Raw genomic sequence first — 20,430 nt, forward strand, 5'->3', positions numbered from 1 at the left:
CCTCAAAAACAAAAACGCAAAATAAATAGCAAAAACAAAAGCACCAAACTTAATTCATTCCGGAAGTCTGTTTTGACTTCTGAAATGTTTGAAAACCAAGGCGCAGCTTCTTATTGGTGCTGGTGCCCAAGAAACAATAGCCGACATCCGTATCGGACATTTGGCTTCTGAAAAACGTTCAAAAACCAGAACACTTACTTCTGGGTTTTCGGCGTTTGGGAACCAAGGCGTTTGAGAACCGAGTTACCACTGTATTCCATTGGTCCAAAGAATCCCTTGACACTTGTGCTCTGTTGCAGGTGGTTGGTGGGGTAGGAAAAGTGAGCTTCGACCACTGAGGATGCGCAACAACCAGAACGTAACATTTCCTCTCAGGATCTTAGAGAAATGGTGGCCATCTGTAGGGAGTTCCTGTGCTCTGTCTGAATGTATCTCTTAAGCAGGAGTTGTGTATACAAAGGGGGCATGGAAATGTATCCACAGAGTATGATCTCTTGAGTGGGTCAGGTCACGGACTGAGTTTTACCACTCCTTTTTACATACATACACGCAGAGAGAGAGAGGAGTACAGAAAGTTGCTGTGCAGGTGGTGGCCGGATAGCGCAAAGAGTAGTTTGCAAGGAGCTTTCACATAGTCAGTGTTCAGAGTGGCGATAACACAACTTACCTGTAGCACTAGTGCAGTTACGCCACTTACCGTATTTTTTGCTCTATAAGACACACTTTTTCCCTCCTAAAAAGTAAGGGGAAATGTGTGTGCGTCTTATGGAGCAAACGCAGGCTGCACAGCTATCCCAGAAGCCAGAACAGCAAGAGGGATTGCTGCTTTCACTGCGCAGCGATCTCTCTCGCACCTCTGGCTTCTGAGATTCAGAATATTTTTTTTCTTGTTTTCCTCCTCCAAAAACTAGGTGCGTCTTGTGGTCTGGTGCGTCTTATAGAGTGAAAAATACGGTATTTTATGCTGAGGGTCAGGGAGGGGAAGAGCCAGTTTTTAATAAAAGGAAACAGCAGCCAGTTCATGATAAAATAACTGATGTTATGTGCTGAACAGGTTGTCCAACCCTTCTTGGAAAAGATGCTTTGGGGGGCGGGTTGCCCAAGAATGGGGGGGTTATTATTTTTTAGGGGACTGAGTTTGTGTTTCTGTTTTTCAGGCCATACCCCAGCCTTGGCTTGCGCCCCCAACAAGGACGTGGCCGACTGCCTGGCACTTATCCTTTCCACCATGAAGCCTTTTCCACCAAAAGACGCCATCAGCCCTTTCAGCTTCAACCTCCTCAAGAACTGCAGTATTGCTGCCAAGACAGCAGTCTGCGGTGCCCTGCCCAACGGCAACAGCTGCCCCTACACCAAGGATAGGCACAATGCCATCGGCTTAGATGGCTGTTACTCGGAGTAGCTTAAAAACAAACAAACCACGATGGGTGATCTAATATCTTCTATTTATTTAGGAATTCTATAAATATAGGACACTTTAAAGGAGAACAAGACTGGAATGGGCCTTCCAAAATGGCCTAGGTACCAAAAAAAGAAAGGGAGAGAGAGGGGGGATCTTGGCTTCTGCTTCCTGTTTAGACCTTTGCTTTCACCATGAGCATCTCTTGCCGTCAAAGTTAACAAAAAGCAATGCCGCTCTCAAAACAAATCCACAGCGGTCCATTTGCAATACCTTAAACAGTTCTGTTTGTGTCTAAATTAGCACAGAAACTTGCCCAAATGCCGTTGCCCTTCGTTTCTGAGGCCACGGCCTTGGTAAGATTTAGGGAACGGCCAGCTGTTTAAATTCCAGTTCCTCTGGCTTGATGCTTCTGGGAACTGAAGGAAGGGCCAAGCCAAATTAATTTCCTGCAGGGACGCTTGCCGATTAATGAGCATATGGCACGACTGGAGGGGCCTGAATTTGGAAAAATTAAAAACCAGGCTCTTAAAACAGGATGTCCTAGCCTTCCTGGCTCCCTCCCGCTTTGCGGTAACTTTCTGCGTGCTGCCTGACTTGATAACGTTAAATTTTGTGGGTCGTGCCGTTCTAGGCAGGGAGCAGAAGCCCTGAACCTCTTGGTTTTATTTGGCATTAGGCGTTTGACAAACGAGGGACCGCCAAGAAGGGCAGCAGCTCCTGGCAAAGTGCCACTATAACTGCTCCTTTCTCTTTTTGTTCGTTTGGTTATTTTTGTTTGTTTGTTGTGCTTGCCCCCCCCCCCTTTTTTGATTCCAGTGAAAACACTTGAATTGAGAACTACTGTACCTGGGACACTATGATACCTTAGGCAGCTCGTACTCCCTCGTATGCAAAATGGGTGCTGTTGCCCAGCTGACGCGGTCCTCTCTGACAAAACTTGCGTATGCGCTGCCAGAATTAATCCCTACCATATCAGGCACTTTAGGGATTTTTCTCTTTTTTGGAGACTGGTTTCTGTTTGAGGCAGGCAGGCAGGCAGGGGGTGGGAAGGGTTACGAAATGTTGGATCCCCAAAGAGAATTTCCTTCGCGGTTCTCTTCCCCGCAAACCCCACCCTCGGTGTGTCGCGCAGTGTTTTCCCCGTTTAGACAAGTCAGTGTTGCTTTAAAGAAAAGAGATTATTTATAAAGAAACAAGCATTTATCTTCTTAAAAAATAGCAAAAAAGAGAGAGAGAGCTTTCTGCAAGTTTCACCTTTTTTTAAGGAAAACAACGCACTTCAGAACCGTACAATCTTGCAGTTGTATTTATACCCCCGAACGCCATCCAGAAGGCTTCATTAGGACAATGTGCACATGGGTGTTTGTAGGGATGCCTGTGGGGTTGGTGTATGTGTGCGTATGCGTGTGTGTGTTTTTATTTTAAAAAATATATTTATAAAAATGCAGGTTTTACGCATTTTGAGTGTATGCACTGTTTTTTTTTTCCTTTTCATTTTTTTGTACTGTAAATTGTATCATGTGTAGAAACTAACAACAAAAAATATATATACCATATCACAAGTACGTTCAAAGCCAAAGATTGGGATGTAGCAATCGGCTGAGGTCTGCCAGGGCACACTTTTATTTTTTTTAATCCAACAATCTTCTTTCCACCTCCTTCCCAGTCCTGCAGTGCTATGCTGGTGCCTATAGAATTACTCTCAAAACATTGCATGTTTGGACCAGTGAGCTTGTTAGGGCTAGTAATTCCCCAACCAGCTTCTTAGGGAATCAGCTAGACTGTTAAGGAGAAAATATGAGCCAGGGATGTGCTTGAACCATCCTGCTTCATGGTTTAAAACAAATTACTGTTTCTTTAACCAAAAACTTAAAACTGAAAGCAGTCTCTTCGTTTCTTTCTTTCTTCTTCTTTTTCATTTGACGCTGACGTTAGAATAGGCACCAGTGCCATTTCCATGCCTCACTTCCTTCCTTCCTTTTTTTTTATTTTAAGCGGAGCTTAATCCTGATGCAAGAAAGGCAAAAACTGAAATCTAAAGTGAGAAAATCCACCCCCCCTTTCCCTTTTGGCACTGTTTTTAATATACCAAAGCCAAACTCCTAGAGCCAAATACTGAAGCTGCAACGTTGTCCTTTGGTGAACAGTGCATTTTTAAAAGAGAGGTTCTCCATTTCCTTTTTTTGTTTAATCCCCCACCAAATGGACTTGTGTTTTCCCCACAGACCACTGCATATCATCTTGAGTCAGCTCTTCAAGCACCAGCTAGCTGCATGTCTCGTTGGTTTGCTGCATACGGATAGGTTGCAAAAATTGGGGGCCTTAAGGTAGCGAGTTCTAGTCTTCTAACGAACCCAGCCATTTCCTTCAACAAAGCCTTCCACAAAGACTAGGGCGCTACTAGCTTAGCTTTTTTCTTTCTTTGATGCCCAAGGAATCGTGAGAGATCTTTTCACCGCAGCTGCTAGATATGAGCGTATTAAGGTTTTAATGCACTTGCCAAAAAGCACAGCAACCGCCTGTTGCAGATTGGCCATTAATTATTATTATTATTTTAGCTGCACTACGGTCAGGTTAGTTTTCTCTGCCCTCAGTTGCTCCAAGTTCTCTACCTTGAAAGAAAGTGTTAACCTTTCTACACCAAAATACCTCACGTTGGAATAGAAGTGAACAAAACTTGAATGAAAGTTTCCCCCCTTTCCTCCCTGTCCCCTACTTTTTCAATACAGGAAGGTCCTTTTCACTACTTTTGTAGAGAGGGAGAGCTGAAAATAACTTTAAACACCTTGTTTACATTGTTCGTTTTTGTTTTTTTTAGGTACTAGCAACTTGTAACTTCTTCTAAAGGCCCAATTTTGAACTGCCAGGCCGTGGCAGGGGTAGGGAAGGGAGGGAAGTTGTAGGGAATTAAGTCTGAAGCCACACTTTCTTTCTTTTTTGTAAAAAAAGGGCTAAATTTAATCCTCCTTTACGGACCAGAAACATTTCTGGAGGGCCTTGAGGTATTTTCAAGAAACTGGGGCAGTAGGGAGGAAACCTAATGGTTGTGCTGCAATTTGGAAAGACCTAAACCCTCTCCCTCATCCCTTGGATGTGACAGACTCTACGCTCACAGGTTTGTACCAGGCAACAGATACCATTTTCCTGTTAACCCAGGGGAATGCGTATTCCTATTGAGAAAGCACAGCCTGTTAAATTGGGGTTGTTGCTGTGCCTGTTTCCGCAGAAAACTCTGGTGGAATTGGTTGTGGGGTGTTACAGAAGTATAGGGCCCAGGAAATCGGGCTCCTTAGGGGGCAGCACAGTTGCTTGAATATCAGATGTGCCCATCTCAAATTTTAGCTGTGTTTTGAAATGGCAATGTGGGGTGTGGAGAGACAGAGGAGCAGAAATGAGCATAGGTTTTCAAGGAGCCTTTCAAAATGAGGGAATCTTCTAGCCCTAGTGATACATGGATTGTGCTTGCATTTTATTTTATTTTATTAGGATTGTAGAGGGTTGTTAGGCACGTTTTCTTTTATTAACTGAGGAAAAATGATGAACTGACACTTGATCTTTTTTTTTTTAATAATAATAATAATAGTACCTAACATGCTGATAATGTGTTCTTTTCCTCACATGTCAACATAAAAATTCAATATATGACAATCAATGTGATCTCTTTAAGGGCTTCAGTGTTCTTAGTTCTGTAGCATCATGCATTAATAATTTTTTTTTTACGTTCAATTTTGCCCCTGTTCTTTTTTCCTTTTCCTTTAAAAAAAAAAAAAAAGATGAAGAAAATGGAGTGGAAAAATTCCAGCAGCGCATACGTGAATTAAGAATAAATTTGCGGGGTTTTAATTTTGTTTTTGTAAGGAAGGGAAGGTAGGCATCGGGTGGGTGTCAGCGAAACGTGGCCAGTTCTGTTGCAGAGTCGCCAGTCTTGTTCTCCTTTAATACTGTAACGTGTACATTTTGACAGCACAGCTTGACAATTTTAAGTAATAATCGAAGTGGCTGGTGGTAATAACTTGCATTATTGTGCTAAGATGAGAGTCGGTTTCCCTAGTGCATTGTAAAAGAGGGCTGGAGGCAAACTTCCTTCCCCCCCCTTGCTGTCTCTCTCCCCTTCTCTCCCCCTGCTCTCCTGCCCAGTATTTTGCAAACACATTTGGCTTAAAGATGTGCAGTATTTTCCACGGGGTTGGGGGAGAGGGGCAGGCGGAATGTTGTTTTCCTGCGCAGAAGGTTCTTGCTGGCTGTTGATTCCCCGTTGCCTCCCTCCTTAGGAATGGCCTAGGTCTTGACCATCATGCATCTTTCTCTGAACCTCAGAAGACACCACCTTTCCATTTCCCTCCATTTGTCTCGAAAGCAATCATTGGGCTTCCCTCCTTAAACCCCGCCAAATAAGGAAGTTTTTCTCCAACCACCTTTCTCCAAAGCACTTGCTTTACAAGTAAAATAAGCACTTTGTTTAAAAAAAAAGCAAACAACCACGAGGGTCTCGTTCCCCCTCTTTATAGCAACCCATAGGAGAAAGGCCAGCAAACAAGGAAGGGGGGACCAGGAGGAGTCTGGTTTCTGTTTTGTTTTGCATGGGGTGGGAGGGCAGTATTTTTGTTTTTTTGTTTTTTGTTTTAATTAACTTCATGTCTCTGGAAAATTAATGAACAAAGGGAAGTTGTGTTTAAAAAAAAACAACAGCACAAATACATTTCAGTTTGACAAGTGTATTTGCACTGCCATTGTTAGATAAAAGGGCCACCCGCATGGAGCCCAGCTGAGCCATATAACTATTGACAAACACTGAATGTAAATGTCCTTGTAGAGGGCAAGTACTGGGAAACGATAAATTGATCTTCTATTCCTAAACGGGCACTTGGTTGAATTTGAAATAACTAATCCTGATGAAATGATGCTGTTCTCTTTTGCCTCTTTTTGGTTGTTTGTTCCCCAAATTGCTGGAGATTAGGAGACCTTTCCTTAGTTTAATTCTGAATCGTTTGTAAGCTTCCTTTGCCCCCGAAAAGGTGAGTGAAATCATGGAGTATAGGCACCCCACCCCAAGAGCGCACATTCAGCTCTAAGGTAAGACATGAATTCTGAGTGGACTGGTTACATACGTCCCGGAACGTCATCTCTCAGTTCGCATCCAAAATCCCTGCATGCAGTCAGTTTTAGTCTTTGTGGTTTTCAAACTGTGTTCCACAGAGCCTGGGGGAACCTCTGCCAGGGCTCCTTCGTGAGAAGGTCTGTAAGCCTGAAAGGCAGCTTGCTCCCCACGACCAATGTGCAGGACAGCAGATTGGCCCGGCAGGGTCAGCTGATGCAGAGTGTGAACTGAGAGTAGACCCAAACCCCAGAATCCCTTGCAGTGTGCGGTGGATTGGCAGGGGACCTCCTTAGCCGGATGCATTGATGTGAATGGGTTGGCATTTTAAACTGCAGCTTAAATGTACCATCTTGTACAATCCGTTCAGACTACAAGCCTAACTCACCTTTGCCTTGAGGTTTTCCCTCCCTTCCAAGTCCAGGAAAAGAAAAGGGTTGGGCAGATGGGTGAGAATCTGTGCTGGGAACACAGTTGCGAAAACATTGGATCGTTCAGTTATTTAAAGCATCTTCCCTTGACTTGAATTTTTCTGGATGCTCAATATTGAGCATGCAGCATTTTAAAAATCAAACGTAGCTTCTGCTCAATTTAATTTCTTGGAAACTGTCCATGTTAGCCGGAAGAAGAAAAAGTGACAATGGGGATGTGCTTTAAACAAAAAAATGTTTCCCAGCTTAAGCCAGAAGGACATTAATGGGTATTAGGGATTCCTGTGAACCTTGGAGTGATGATTACATTTGAATCATGAATATTGGGTCAAAAATGAGTCCTTGGTGTTACAAAAGGAAGAAAGTAATCCGGGGGGGGAGGGTGGGAAATGAATTTTAAAGGACTCTTCAAGGCATCTGTAGCAAGTTCTTGGTGTCTTTTTTCAGTATCCTATGTGTAAATGCTGCACCTATGTATATTATGCACATAAACATTTCTTTTGAATAAGATAGGACAGACCTCATCACCAGTCAGGTATAAACTACTCTTCCTCTTCTGTGTGTCAGAGTTCCAGTTCGTGTGTGTGCGTCTGCGTGTGTGCATCTGTGTGTGACAAGCATCTTTTCAAATTCACTTTCGGTGCAAAGGCAGAAGGATTTTAAAAAGAGAGAGAGAGAAATAGCCTTACTTTTAACTCTAATCCTATTAGTTTGACAACTTGAATATAATAAAGCAAAATTGCATGAAAGCCTTTGAAACTAGCCGAGCCTTGTGTGTACGGTGGGTGGCAGTAAACTTTTTTCTAAACAAACAAACAAAAAATTAGTATGCAATTTCATCCACGTGTGGCTCTTTCTAAAAGTCCAGCTTTCTTGTTTTCTGTAAAGGATGGCACGGGGGTGTTGATGATGCCAACTTGTGCCTGATTTGCCTTCTCAAAACCTTTGGGAGTTGTGGGGTTTCTCCCCTGACTTGATTGGAAGAAAGACCTTTTTAGCACTGCATGAATAACCTCGAATTGTATTTTCCTTTTTTCATGAGACCAGCATTTCCAGAAGGTGGTGAGACTTTGAAATCCTCTTCAGACATCAACCAGACAGGCAGCGTATAGACACGGACTGTCTCTCTGTGAATTGGAGGTGCTCTCGCTTGTCGCCTCACCACTCCTTTTTAGGGCTCTGTAAGGGCTTGAGCGTGAAAGTTAAAGGCTTTCCTTTCATGCTAATTACACTGGAAGTAGCAAAGACAAGCCATTGACATCTGTGCTCATAAGTTAGTGTTTGATTAGGAGGACCAGCAAACATCACTGCTTGTGATGGCAATAAAGTGGAAAAAAAGAGGATGACTTTTGCCCAAAGGGCAGATTAAGCCCCCAAGACCAAACATTTTGCAAAGCATCAGGAGATAGCCTTTTAATTCGGGTTACTACTTCTGTTGCATTTTGATGTACTGCCTCAGTTTGTGTGTGGTTTTTTTTTTTAAGTTGTCTGACTTGCATAGGTGATTGCTGCATTTTGTATAGAGCAGAGCTACAGATCATACCTCCAATTGGAGATTTCCCATCAGCAGAGTTAGAGACTACCTCAGGAGAAAGCACGAATTGACTTGACCTCTGGAAGCGACTCCTGCATCGTCTCTTGGCTTGGGGTTGTAGATCTGTATGTGTGTTGAGTGTGTTTGTTCATCCACTCCGTGGGGAATAATACTTTCTTTTTTTGCCCAGATCCGTCCTGGCTGCAGTGTGGTAAAACCAACATTGGATCAGTCAGCGCGATCATGCGGGCAATGAAACACAAGTCTGGCTACTTGGTATATTAGGATTCTGCCAGAGCCCATGTAGCTACGACATCCTTCAAAACACACCTGCTCCTGTTAAATGAATGAAACCCCTCCAATAGTCCTTCCTTTGATGTAGATATAGTCATAGTCCAACCAGGGCAGGGAGGCGGCACTCCCCAAAGTCCATGTTGCAGCCTAGAGAACAAGCCTGTGATACTTGCGTTGGGAAGGAAGTCTAGGCTCTCACTTTCTGGGCATTGCCTTAATTCCTGTATTTTGCACTAATGTGTTGTCTGGCCAGTTGGTGGATGTCTTAGGCAAAAGCGGAGGGGAGGGGGGAGAATACAAAAAAATGAACAGTGCTCTGGGTGGGAAGGGGAGAGGCGAAGCATTGCAAAGTGACCAAAAGGAGAGAGAAAGCCAGCCTTTTCCGATGTTTGCATGCAGCAGAGCCCAGGGAGCCTGGTGCCCAAATTCAGGTGGCAAGGAGGTCCCCGTATGTGCTTGTGTCCTGAAGACACACTGCTTGCAGTCACGGCACACCTTTGAGAAGGCTGCTGCAGGTAGGCTAGGGGGTATGAAATGGAAGGCCTTTTTGCACTGACATACGGATGATCAAAGAACTAGCTTTCCAAAAGGAGGAAACCAGAAAACGCCACCCCTCATTAACTGGAAAGGAGAGGAAACCTTTGCAGACCGAAAAGCAAATAGGGCATTATTGCAACCGGAGTGCTAACGATCTACTGTGTAGTATTTTTGAAAGGCATTTTTCATTGGTCCGCTTGAAGGTACGTACCCCAAATGGCTGCTCGTGTTTGCATTTGTGTCTTGAACATGGTTAACTGCCAAAAGGTTCCTGTTATGGACTGGATGAGCTTCGGTTGGTCCAGGCGCTGTACATACCTACTGCTTGTTGACCCTTGTGCAGATGATTTGAGGGAAACACAGCCAAATGTGTTCTCCTGGCATGTCCCATGGTTGGTTGCTTTCTCTCTCTCTTCCCCCCTTCCCCTTCTTCTGGGTGTTTCCCTTTTGACACCCCCTCCGGCTTCTGATTCTGTAGCTGTTTGGGGATGTTGTCCGTAAGGTTGTTTTAAATAAGAAACGGACATTGTGTCGAAATGTTAATAACTTTAAATAAATAAATCATTCCAGAAGCTTTAGACCTCTAGCACGTAACTTGTGTTTACATTCAAGAAGCACGTTGCAAGATGATAAAACAAATTAGACCAATTGCTCTTCCATCTTCCTGCGGTGGAAAAGCTCACAATCCACTCGGGGCCCTTTTCTAAGGATCAATGGGCAGGTGCGTTCTTATCGGAAGGCCTTATGCTCAGAAATTGGGCACGTATTACCCAGCATTCCCTCACCCATCCTGCCTCACACCTGATACCAGGTGCCTCTCTTTCTCTAGCACTGGGCCTAAAGAAGTTTGGCCTTTCTCCTTCCCCTTGATCGATGATCTCTTGCTTCTTTTATTTTTTTCTTCCCTCTCCTAAAGGAATATTTAACAGGGTGGGGGATTAGGGTTTATCTCGAAGACACAAACACACACAGAGTTCTGCATCTTGTATGCAAGCTCGCTTCCTAAACTGAGCTCCCCTTAGATGTAAAGCCTTATGAAGTGCATATGATTTAAGTCAACATAACAATCTGAGTATATTGCATCTCAGGTGTAGTGAAGAAATACAAATTATTAGCTGGCCTCTTCTGTCCTAATCTAGCCATCTCCTCCGTTCCCACAACTTGTAGAACTGTTCCTTCCTCTTAATGCATTTAGTTTGAAGCACCTTCCTCTCTTCCATCTCATTGATGTTGAATAGTAAGGCTTGATTCCACCGTTTCTGGACACTGTCCTAGTGCCTGACTTGCCTTCGTCACGACAAAAATGTTTAGTTCCTTGTCATGCTTAGGGGACTACGGCTAATAGATGCAGCAGTTTTTGCATGTGGATTTAAATAACATTGCAATCTAGAGTGCCTGCGGGGTACAGATTTTCCTTTCTGCAGTTTTGATGGAAACCAAAGGTTCAGTCAGTCTTTGCGCAGCCAGCAGAAAGGGTATGGTGTATGCTTTGTACTTGCCCATTCGTGTCCTCGTCCTGGTTTATTTGTGTCTGGGAGCTCTTATCCCAAGGCAGCCCACTTCCTTCCTTTTAGTTACCTGGGAAACCTCCTTGCCTTGCAGACCCCAATTTCCCACATTTCGGAAATGAAAAAGGAACTTTACACAGAAAGTGTTTCTGCATTTGCTAAGGTTCTGTGCATCTGTTTAATGTGTGGTGCATTAATTGTTTAATCCCTCCCCTTCCACCTGTTCCCCTCAATGACTTGATGTCATGAGTGTGTGTTGTACAGATTGAGAATTTTAAAAATTGCACTAAATATAGCTTTGTGCCAGTTTCTGACCTTTCCTTTGTTTAGTCTTTATCCTCCTTTTTTCAAACCAAAAACTCTTCTGTTCCTGGAGGATGATACTAGTGGATCTGTTCTTTCTTTGTCCTTAATTTAACAGGCTCCTTCCTCTCTTCTCACTCAGCTAAGGGGTACCACGCTGGATTTTTTTCGGTTGCAAAACATCTTAATTCCTTTCATAACTTTCTCCATTACAAAAAAGATCTGTTTGCAATTAATTAATACTTTGCTAAACTAGTATCTCAGTCTTAGCGGCATCCATTTGCAGTTCCAATATTTGCAGGCGACTTAAAATATAGGTGTAAAACTTGAGAGCAACAGTGTAATTGGATGAACTCTCCTCGTTTCCACTTGGAGGGTGGGAGCTAACGCTGGGCAAATAATGGATAGGGTAGAGCTTCTCTACATATGCGTGCTGTGGTCCTTCTATTCAAACGGTGGCTTTTCAGATGGGAACAGGAAATGATCACTGTTTCCTGAGCTCTTTAATTGAGAGTAACAAGAGAATCAAGGGCCAGCTTCTTTCATAAGCAATTCCCAGCTTAATTGGTTCAGCCTTGTTGTGAAGGACTGGTAGGAATTTGAGATTGTAATGGTTTGCTTCCGGGCTATGATGTTCCATTCTGAAGTATTTTCCTGATGCCGTGGGAGGCCCAGTGGACTCTTGCTGTTCTGCCGTTGCCCACTGTATTTGGTTACTTGCTCAAGGCTGGTTGTGAGGGAGAGATTTCCGTTTTCAGAGTGCACATGGTCCTCCTGCGTATCTTTGGCACAATTCCCCTGGCCATGGTAATTAAGCACAAACAGAGAAGTTTTCCACAACAGGGTCTCTAGCATAAGAACCTGGCAGTAACTCCGGGTCAGAGCCCAGCTGACTAACTTGCAGCGAAGTTGCCTTCTTGCCATCTCCACACACACATTCCTTCTCACCGGTACCATCCGCAAGAATTCATTAAATCCTTTGAGGCCTCGGGCGCATCATTGATGCACATAAGAAAGGAATGTATGCTGTGATGATGTGGTGGGAGTTTGTTGATGCAGGGATGCAGCCGTCATCGGGGAGCAGCTTATATGACTTTTCACTGTTCCTTAAGTTAGTAGAGCCCAGCAAAAGATACCATTTGGAGCTCAAGTTATTGGGAGGGAACCGGGTTGCCTTGGCTCACACCGTCACTTGTCTTCCAGACTGGGGAAAGACTGTCCCAGGTTTTAAAATCTGCAAAATGTGAAGTAGAAAATTTCCAAACCTCTTTTTTTTGGGGGGGGGGGCAAAAACTGTCAAAATCAGGGTGATCCGGGAAAACAGGATGAATGAGTTTCTGCACTATATGTTGCATGGAAATAATATGTTGCACCAATGAGACGCTGCTGTAGTTTAATTGTCTTTGGACATGTGATCCAATGCCCTTCATATTTCTGCCTTTGATAGTCTTGCTTTGCAACTGGGATTGGGGCTCCATTTTGACAATCTTGACACAGAGCTTAACAGGTAAACAATATCTATTTGCCTTGGTTGCATAAACTCCTCTGGCAAACTGCATTTGTTGCTTAGGTTTCTTGAGGTGGAGCTGTGGTCTTTTAATTTGGGGGGGGGTGCGTGCGTGTGTTATCGTTAGCGTTCCTGTTGCATGTTGTGTTTTGAATTGCTTGGCCATGCTGCGTCTGCAACTGAAGCCACAAATTGTTGAGCTGGAGTGTGTGGCGGCGATTCTTTTGAAGACCAGCAGGAGCTGCTTTCGTTACGTTCTGTTCATTGCTCGGAGAGCGTCCATGCTGTTGTTTTGCTGGATGTGCGCTTGTCTTATAGCAATACTCGTTGGCTCTGATCCTGCGGGCACTTCAAAAACTACCTGTGCTTCAAAACAAATTTCTTCCTTGGGAGCAGCAATAAAGGGGTGGGATAGGGTTGGGTGAGGGAAATCAGTTACTGTGTTGAGGGTTTGTAGCCTGTTGTATAGCTTGCACTCTTGAATGTGTTTAGTGGGGGGGGGGGGCTTAGCTGTAAACGGAAGGATTTTGAAGGATGGTGGTCCGACCAACATGAGCACTAATTTCACTCCCAGTGAGGGTTTCGTTTTTGGAAGCCCTGGTTATTCACTTATTCTTTGCATCTTTGACCTTTTTCATTCTTCCAGTCGTGTTCCCCCTCTTAACAGTTGCATCCACCCCCCAAAAAGATTACTTTGCACTTGGACACACAGATGGTGTGTGTCACTCAAGGGGCACTCTAATTGTGTGTTTGTATTTGTGTGAGGTAGGTACAGCCAGTACGTTGTGGTGGTTTTCGTAGTAATGGGTGACTTAAATGGAGTATGTTTGCATGAGCCTCTTAATTGTGCTTCTGGTCCTTACTCCACCTTTCCTCCCCAGTGGCAAGGCGTGCATCTGAGCCTTATACCTAGGGGTATAGAACACTGTTACCCTTTGGCTGCAGCATCCAAGGGCCCATAACGTCCCAAAGGGAAATTCTGTATAATTTTCACCTACAGTGGAGGGAAGGCAGTACAGTATTCTTTCTGCTTCACCTGTAACTGCTGCTTGTCAGAGGAAGCCTTTTGTGGAGTGGGATGAATTTTCTAATGCTTGTCGTTCCTGTCAAATCCTAAAGGTGTTCAGAGAAAAATATATATTTCAGTTCAGCGTTCTGTTAGGTTAATCTATGTATTTGGGGCGAGGTTTTAATTCTCTATCAGCACCCTCCACAGCCTTTTCTTTAACAGCATTCAGGGCCAGTTCCTTTTCCCTTTATTTAAAAGACTTGAGCGTTGCTTTTACTGCTGTGCCTGTTCTTCGGGGAGCTTGCCATGGGGGAGAAAGGTACCACTTCAGAAGTCTTCTGCAGGCTTCCTTTCAGTTTCCTTTTCCCTTAGAGTATTCAGCTGACATCTGAACACACCCTGGCGTCCCAAGCTTGCAAAGGCCCAAGTGACATTGGGCTGTGATATTCCACGTTTGCCCTCTTGCTTCCTTTCCGTGCCCCCTCTCCCCGTTAAAGTGCTCCCCATTCTGGGCCACAGCCGTAGGGATTTTGAGATGCAAGGGGACCAGCAATTTAGGAGAACCTGTGTGAAAGAGTGGACTTGGGGAGGAGGCATGGAACTCGCCAGTTCTCCTCCTTACGTTGTCTGCCCTAGGTGTGAGCACTTTACTCTGTGTGCGTGTGTGTTCAGTAAAATGAGTTGCAAGTGTTCTAGGACCAGAGGCATATTACAGTTACCCGTTTTTTTCAATTCTGTCCCCCTCTCTCTCACACACAAGCCCAGTGGTCAGTTTGCCACCACCCCTGAGATATGTCGCTTAGAAGGGAGCAATCCCTGTGGCAAGTACAATGCCTGCACTGCCTCTCGGAAGAATCCCAGGTAGTAGAACGCTGTACTCTCCCTCCCTCTCTCTTGTGTTAGAGCAATGCTGGCCAGCTGACCTTGCTGTGACTCTACCACCTCAAACAGCTGCCCAGACCCGCCTTTAGTTCTTTGATTTTATTTTGCCGGGCCAGTGGCCAAACGTGTATTTATATTTAGGGTTGCCCCACCAAGCGCAGAGGAGCTCTGCAATAACTAGCATATTTAGAATGCCTTGCTTAGGAAGGGGTATGTCTTGATGTGAGATTCTGTCAACTTTCCAGACATTAATTTAGAGGGGACGAGGGGGAGAGCAGGTGGTCTTACCTACCTCTTGCAATAATAATAAGAATAATAACAAAAAAAGGAGCAGGCTTGGGCACTGTAAAAGCCTTCCTTGCTCTTCATCTGAAAACACTAAGGGCAGACATGGGAGTCCATGCAAGGAAAAAGAAAGCTATATAGGGCAAGAGAGTTGCACTGGAAAATACATTCCTTGCTCTGTATTGGGTCTGTTTCCTCCTCCTGTGATAACTTCAGCAAGCGTAAATTTGGGTGGGGGATAGAAGAAGCTAGGTCATAAATCAACATCTCACACTTAAAAGATCTCCTTTGTTTCCTGTTCAATAGTTTGGGGTCGGGTTGGGAAGAAGAGTACTTGTGATTTCTCCTTCAGAGCACTAAACCTACAACCCTGCTGATCGAAACCAGCGTGCAGCCATGTTTACCTCCGTTGAGGCAGGGGCCTTAATTGGGAGTTATTTGGCTAAGGCGGACTCTCTTAAAAAAATTAAAAGGTATGCCTTTGTTTATATTTAGGCAAGCTTGAAAGGGTGGACGGGGGAGCGTTGCTTTTTGCAGAATGGCTGCGGGGAGTGCAAATGGGAGTGCTGTGTACAAAACACTCCCCCATCCAAACACCCACCCACAACCTATTGGCCTATTGATCCACAGTTGTTGACAGCGAGGCTTAACGTGGTCTTGTTAGTAGTGGAGAACTTGGACCAATGTTTAGAAGAGACTAAAAAGGGGTGGGGGTAGAAAAGACACGTTCAGATCAGCTCACAGGCCTAGCTTCCTGCTTGCAGGTACACGATCTTCCTTCAAACTGGTTTAAAGCACAAAGAGATAAACTCGAAACAAAATGCTCACGCAGCAGGTGTCTTGTGGGGTGGGAGCTTCCAAGGCAAATACCACACACACACAAAAAAACCAGTGGCCAGTTCCAGCCTCCATGCAGCAGAGGGTCCCCCCACCCACGTGTTCCGATGTGCAATCAAAGTGTGAATCTTTTTCTACATCCCACCTTATATCTAGCCCAGAGGCTGCAGCCGCTTCTGTTTGGCTGCTCACCTTTCCACCTTTCTCAGTGGTTTTGTTACCTCCCCCCCCCCCGGTTACTCCTCAGTTGGGGGGGTTTCTTGACAAAATGAAGCACTTGCCTGTGTGTCAAAAAAAAGGATAAACCTACGTTCGGTTCCTAGAAGAAAATGCAGACTTGTCAAACCCGCCACCGACAATTTTCTCCCGCCTGGTTGTTCCATGAAGTAAATAAATTATATTCGAACTTCTATATAAATATATATTGGAGACCAATAAAGAAAACGAGAGAGCTACCGCAAGCCATCCACCCCACCCCCCTTGTCCACACACACCCCTTGCGCAGTGTGAAAGCCACCTTTGTATAAGCCCCCCTGATGTGAACCCAAGTGACTGGTTACCTTTTTTTTGTCTCTGATGTTACAATATGCATTTTCAAAATTTCTGCATCACCTTTTTGGGGTTAGGGCAAGGGAGGGAGGGGGTCAACCAGGAATTAAGTAAATTAAAATAAATAAAAAAACAAAAGCATTCAGACTTGATCTATTTTCTACAATGTATGCTGCGACCAGGTCCTGTTATTCATATTGTGGCTTTGAATCAATTATGTTTATTAAAATGCTGTTGCTTCTATCTGCCTCTGCCTTCGTTTCCCCCCCACACCTTGTCTCCAGTTATTTGCTGGGGGTGGGTGGGTAAGGATAATGGAAATACCGGGGGAAAGGGGTGGAAATTTGATACCACACCTGCGTTTTATATCCTAATTCTATAATGCGATTCAAGTGGCTGCTTTCAAATCATTTACCTGTCTTTATTGCCCGCGAAACACACCTCCTCCAGCCAGGGAAGGCACTCTTGATCTTGGTTTGCTTAGGCCAAGGAGGTGTTGCGATTGCCCATTTCTGTTTTATAAAACACTGGGCCCTTGAAGTCCAGAAAGATACAGGTGAAACTCGAAAAATTAGAATATCGTGGAAAAGTTCATTTATTTCAATAATTCAACTTAAAAGGTGAAACTAATATATGAGATAGACTCATGACATGCAAAGCGAGATATGTCAAGCCTTTATTTGTTATGATTGTGATGATTATGGCATACAGCTGATGAAAACCCAAATTAACAATTTCAGAAAATTAGATTATTGTGAAAAGGTGCAGTAGCTATTCAATCCATAACACCTGCAATAAGTTCCTGAGCCTTTAAATGGTCTCTCAATTCTAATTTTTCGAGTTTCACCTGTACTTCAAGTAACTCCTTTTTAAGGATGGGAGCCTGAGGTATCTGGATCATTGCATGAACAGAAGGACATAAGAAGACGAGAAGAACCCCGATGGAGCAGGCCTGTGCCTCCATCTAGCCCAGCATCCTGTTTTTGCAGTGGCCAGCTAGATGCCTATGGGAAACCTGCAAGCATGACCTCTTCCCTCAGTTTTCCAGCAATGTATTCAGAGGCATGCTGCCTCCAACCAGAGAAGCTGCACAATGGAAATTTCCCCTGGAACAGAATTTGAGGCAGTTTGCTTAGCATGTTTGGGGACAAGGGGAAAGTGCTATATCCCTTGCCAGGTCTCGCCCCATGATTTAGTTTCGATTTAGTTTTAATTCAACCTGGTGAAGGGCAGGTTAAATCTAACAAAACGAGAACCGTTAATAATAGTTGGGGAGTCAATGTTTCGTTTTCCATCTCTTGGGCCGTCTGTAGTGGTACCTCGGGTTACATACGCTTCAGGTTACAGACTCCACTAACCCAGAAATAGTACCTCGGTTTAAGAACTTTGCTTCAGGATGAGAACAGAAGTCGTGCTCTGGCGGCGCAGCAGCAGCAGGAGGCCCCATTTGCTAAACTGGTGCTTCGGGTTAAGAACAGACATCCAGAACGAATTAAGTACTTAACCCAAGGTACCACTGTATTGGATATTCTGCTTAAGTCGTGTACCAATATCAAACTTGGATGAACAAAGACACTGGGATGCCCTTAAAGTTAAGTGTGAAACTGACCCACTAATGTTTTCCTCTTTTCTGAGCTGCCTTTAAGGCCATCCTCCATTTCAGCTACTTACCCTCCATGGAAACGGGAGAGACCGCTTTTCCTCTTTTCCCAGGGCAAATAGCCCTTATTGTGCAACTCCATCTTAACGCATTGTGAGTGTCCTTTTCTTTACTACACTCCCAGTGTGAAAAGCAACAGGTGGACTTTGAAGGCTCTCTTTCTCCTTGTTCACCTAAGTTGTCCTGTGCAGATACCGGGGTGGGGGTGGGGAACAGTTCAGGTGTGCAAGGTTGTGTGTGGGGAACCTGTTTGCTGTTGAATGGAAATTAGAGACCAGTGCCCAGGCCACTGTTGGCGGCATATATGGCCTTGATTCTCAGTGGCTGCTGAGATAGGAGGCACAGTGCTGAGATTCCCTACCAGTCCTGTAATTCTGTAAAGGGACCCCTGACCATTAGGTCCAGTCGTGGCCGACTCTAGGGTTGCGGCGCTCATCTCGCTTTATTGGCCGAGGGAGCCGGCGTACAGCTTCCGGGTCATGTGGCCAGCATGACTAAGCCGCTTCTGGCAAACCAGAGCAGCGCACGGAAACGCTGTTTACCTTCCCACCGGAACGGTCCCTATTTATCTACTTGCACTTTCACGTGCTTTCGAATTGCTATGTTGGCAGGAGCAGGGACTGAGCAATGGGAGCTCACGCCATCACAGGGATTCAAACCGCTGACCTTCTGATCAGCAAGTCCTAGGCTCTGGTTTAACCCACAGCGCCACCCGCGTCCCATTCTGTAATTCTGTAGAGGATAACTAATGAAGGTGTTCTGTTATTTAGAGGAGTTTTTAGGCTTCCTTCGAGGTAGGGGGTACATGAGGAGTTGTGCAAAGGATGCAACAACTTGGCTCGTTTGCACTTCAAGCAATTGCCCTTGCAGGCAAACCAGGTGGGGTTATCACTGGGGAATTTAAAGCAGCAGGCATCTGAATCTCCTATTATAAAGATGAGTTTTGTCCTCAAGAACTTTGTCATGTGCTGCTCACACAAACACACCCATCCCATAACTAAAGAGGTCCAGGCTTCCTTGCATTAACACACACACACACACAGAGAGAGAGAGAGACCACTGTTTCGTCAAACCTGAAATTTTGGTGTAGAGGCTTTTGGTAACCAGTTGCCTTTTTTAATGCCAACTTAAATATTAATGAATACTCAGGACACTGATAGCTTACATCAGGGATTGGACCAACTGCCATTGGACCCAGCCAGCAAGGCTGACAGGAATGATGGGAGTTGTAGTCCAGCAACAGCTGCTGGTTCTCTATCCTTGGATTACAGGAAATAGCTTGCTGGGGAAACTCAGCTCCAAAACATGAAAGGCCCCCATTGCATATCAGCGGCTCTCTAAGTAAGTTGCAGTCCTTCGAATAATTCTCTCTCACATTGCATTCCGAGGTGGCAATAGGTCCAGTCTCTCTCGAGCAAACTAGTGCTCTTTAGAAAGCACAAGGAGTTTTCAACACGTTGATTGCAGCGACTAAGCACAACTTTCTTCCTTTCATCCAAGCCACAAAGGCTAGGTAAAGGCACTCTCGCCCTTACTTTGGCACCCTGTTTTGCTGCCACACAAAACATGGGGACAATAAGCTGTTCCTTCTGTTCTCTCCGAGTTCTTTCTCCAACTCCTGCAAACAGGAAGATGGAGCAAATCTGTAGCCCCTCTTTAGAGTTAAGAGGAAAGGTGCAATCGTGCTTGAAGTCGGAGGGGGCATCGCCTTCGATCCATCTTGCGTTCTGGAGTTTCCTGCTGAAGAGGGCTACCCGTCCAAATGGAAACTGATCTGCCCTTCAAAGAGAGCGATGCAGACCATGAGGACTCCTCCAGTGAGGAAGCCCAGGTTCTGGAGAAGGAAGTGGGCAAGGGAGCCCTTCTTGCCCCTGCTAGAGCTCCTCTGAAGCATTTCAGGCAGCTAGAGAGAGAGGGAGAAAAAACAACGAAAGGCCATGATGTCCTTGGCAGCTGTTGTTAGGGCAGCTTGCAGTTGTTCTCCTTGAAGAGACAATAACAGCAATGCCTATTGTGAGGTCAACTCTTAATCGCATTGCAACCTTTCCGCTTCTCGGGTCCTTGAGCAAATCGGGAGAAAGGAGACCCATTTTCACCCACGGTGGTGGTGCTTTAAAGCCGTTTGTTTCTTCAGTCAGATTGCAATGCGAATGGTATCAGAGCTACGTTGCCTAAAACGTTCATCAACAGGTATTGTGTCAGGGGTAAAGGTAAAGGGACCCCTGACCTTTAGGTCCAGTTGCGGATGACTGGGATTGCAGGGCTCATCTCGCTTTATTGGCCGAGGGAGCCAGCTTACAGCTTCCGGGTCATGTGGCCAGCATGACTAAGCCGCTTCTGGCGAACCAGAGCAGCGCACGGAAACGCCGTTTACCTTTCCGCCAGAGCGGTACCTATTTATCTACTTGCACTTTGACGTGCTTTTGAACTGCTAGGTTGGCAGGAGCTGGGACCGAGCAACGGGAGCTCACCCCATCGCGGGGATTCGAACCGCTGACCTTCTGATCGGCAAGCCCTAGGCTCTGTGGTTTAACCCACAGCGCCACCCATGTCCCGAGGCCCAGGTAGGGAATAACTAAACCCTCGGTCCCCAAAAG

At 45.1% G+C, this 20,430-nt stretch overlaps 2 protein-coding genes across 4 annotated transcripts in view; one reads left to right on the top strand and one right to left on the bottom strand.

Moving 5' to 3' along the window:
- ANKRD52 (ankyrin repeat domain 52) overlaps positions 1–16,416 on the top strand; it is a 73,959-nt gene extending 57,543 nt beyond the window's left edge. For both annotated transcript variants that reach the window (XM_083489916.1, XM_083489915.1), the window contains one exon: positions 1,158–16,416. Coding sequence is in view for 1 of the 2 variants with exons in the window: in XM_083489915.1 (XP_083346041.1) it covers positions 1,158–1,402 (245 nt within the window). In the remaining variant the exon portion in view is untranslated. The remainder of the gene's footprint in view (positions 1–1,157) is intronic.
- A 2,496-nt stretch (positions 16,417–18,912) lies between these two features.
- Positions 18,913–20,430, bottom strand: part of SLC39A5 (solute carrier family 39 member 5) — a 42,347-nt gene continuing 40,829 nt past the window's right edge. For both annotated transcript variants that reach the window (XM_083490071.1, XM_083490070.1), the window contains exon 11: positions 18,913–19,736. In XM_083490071.1, the coding sequence (XP_083346197.1) occupies positions 19,584–19,736 (153 nt within the window). In that variant the 3' untranslated portion in view covers positions 18,913–19,583. The remainder of the gene's footprint in view (positions 19,737–20,430) is intronic.

This window comes from Podarcis liolepis (assembly GCF_965112155.1).
Source record: "Podarcis liolepis genome assembly, chromosome: 2".
NCBI lineage: Eukaryota > Metazoa > Chordata > Lepidosauria > Squamata > Lacertidae > Podarcis > Podarcis liolepis.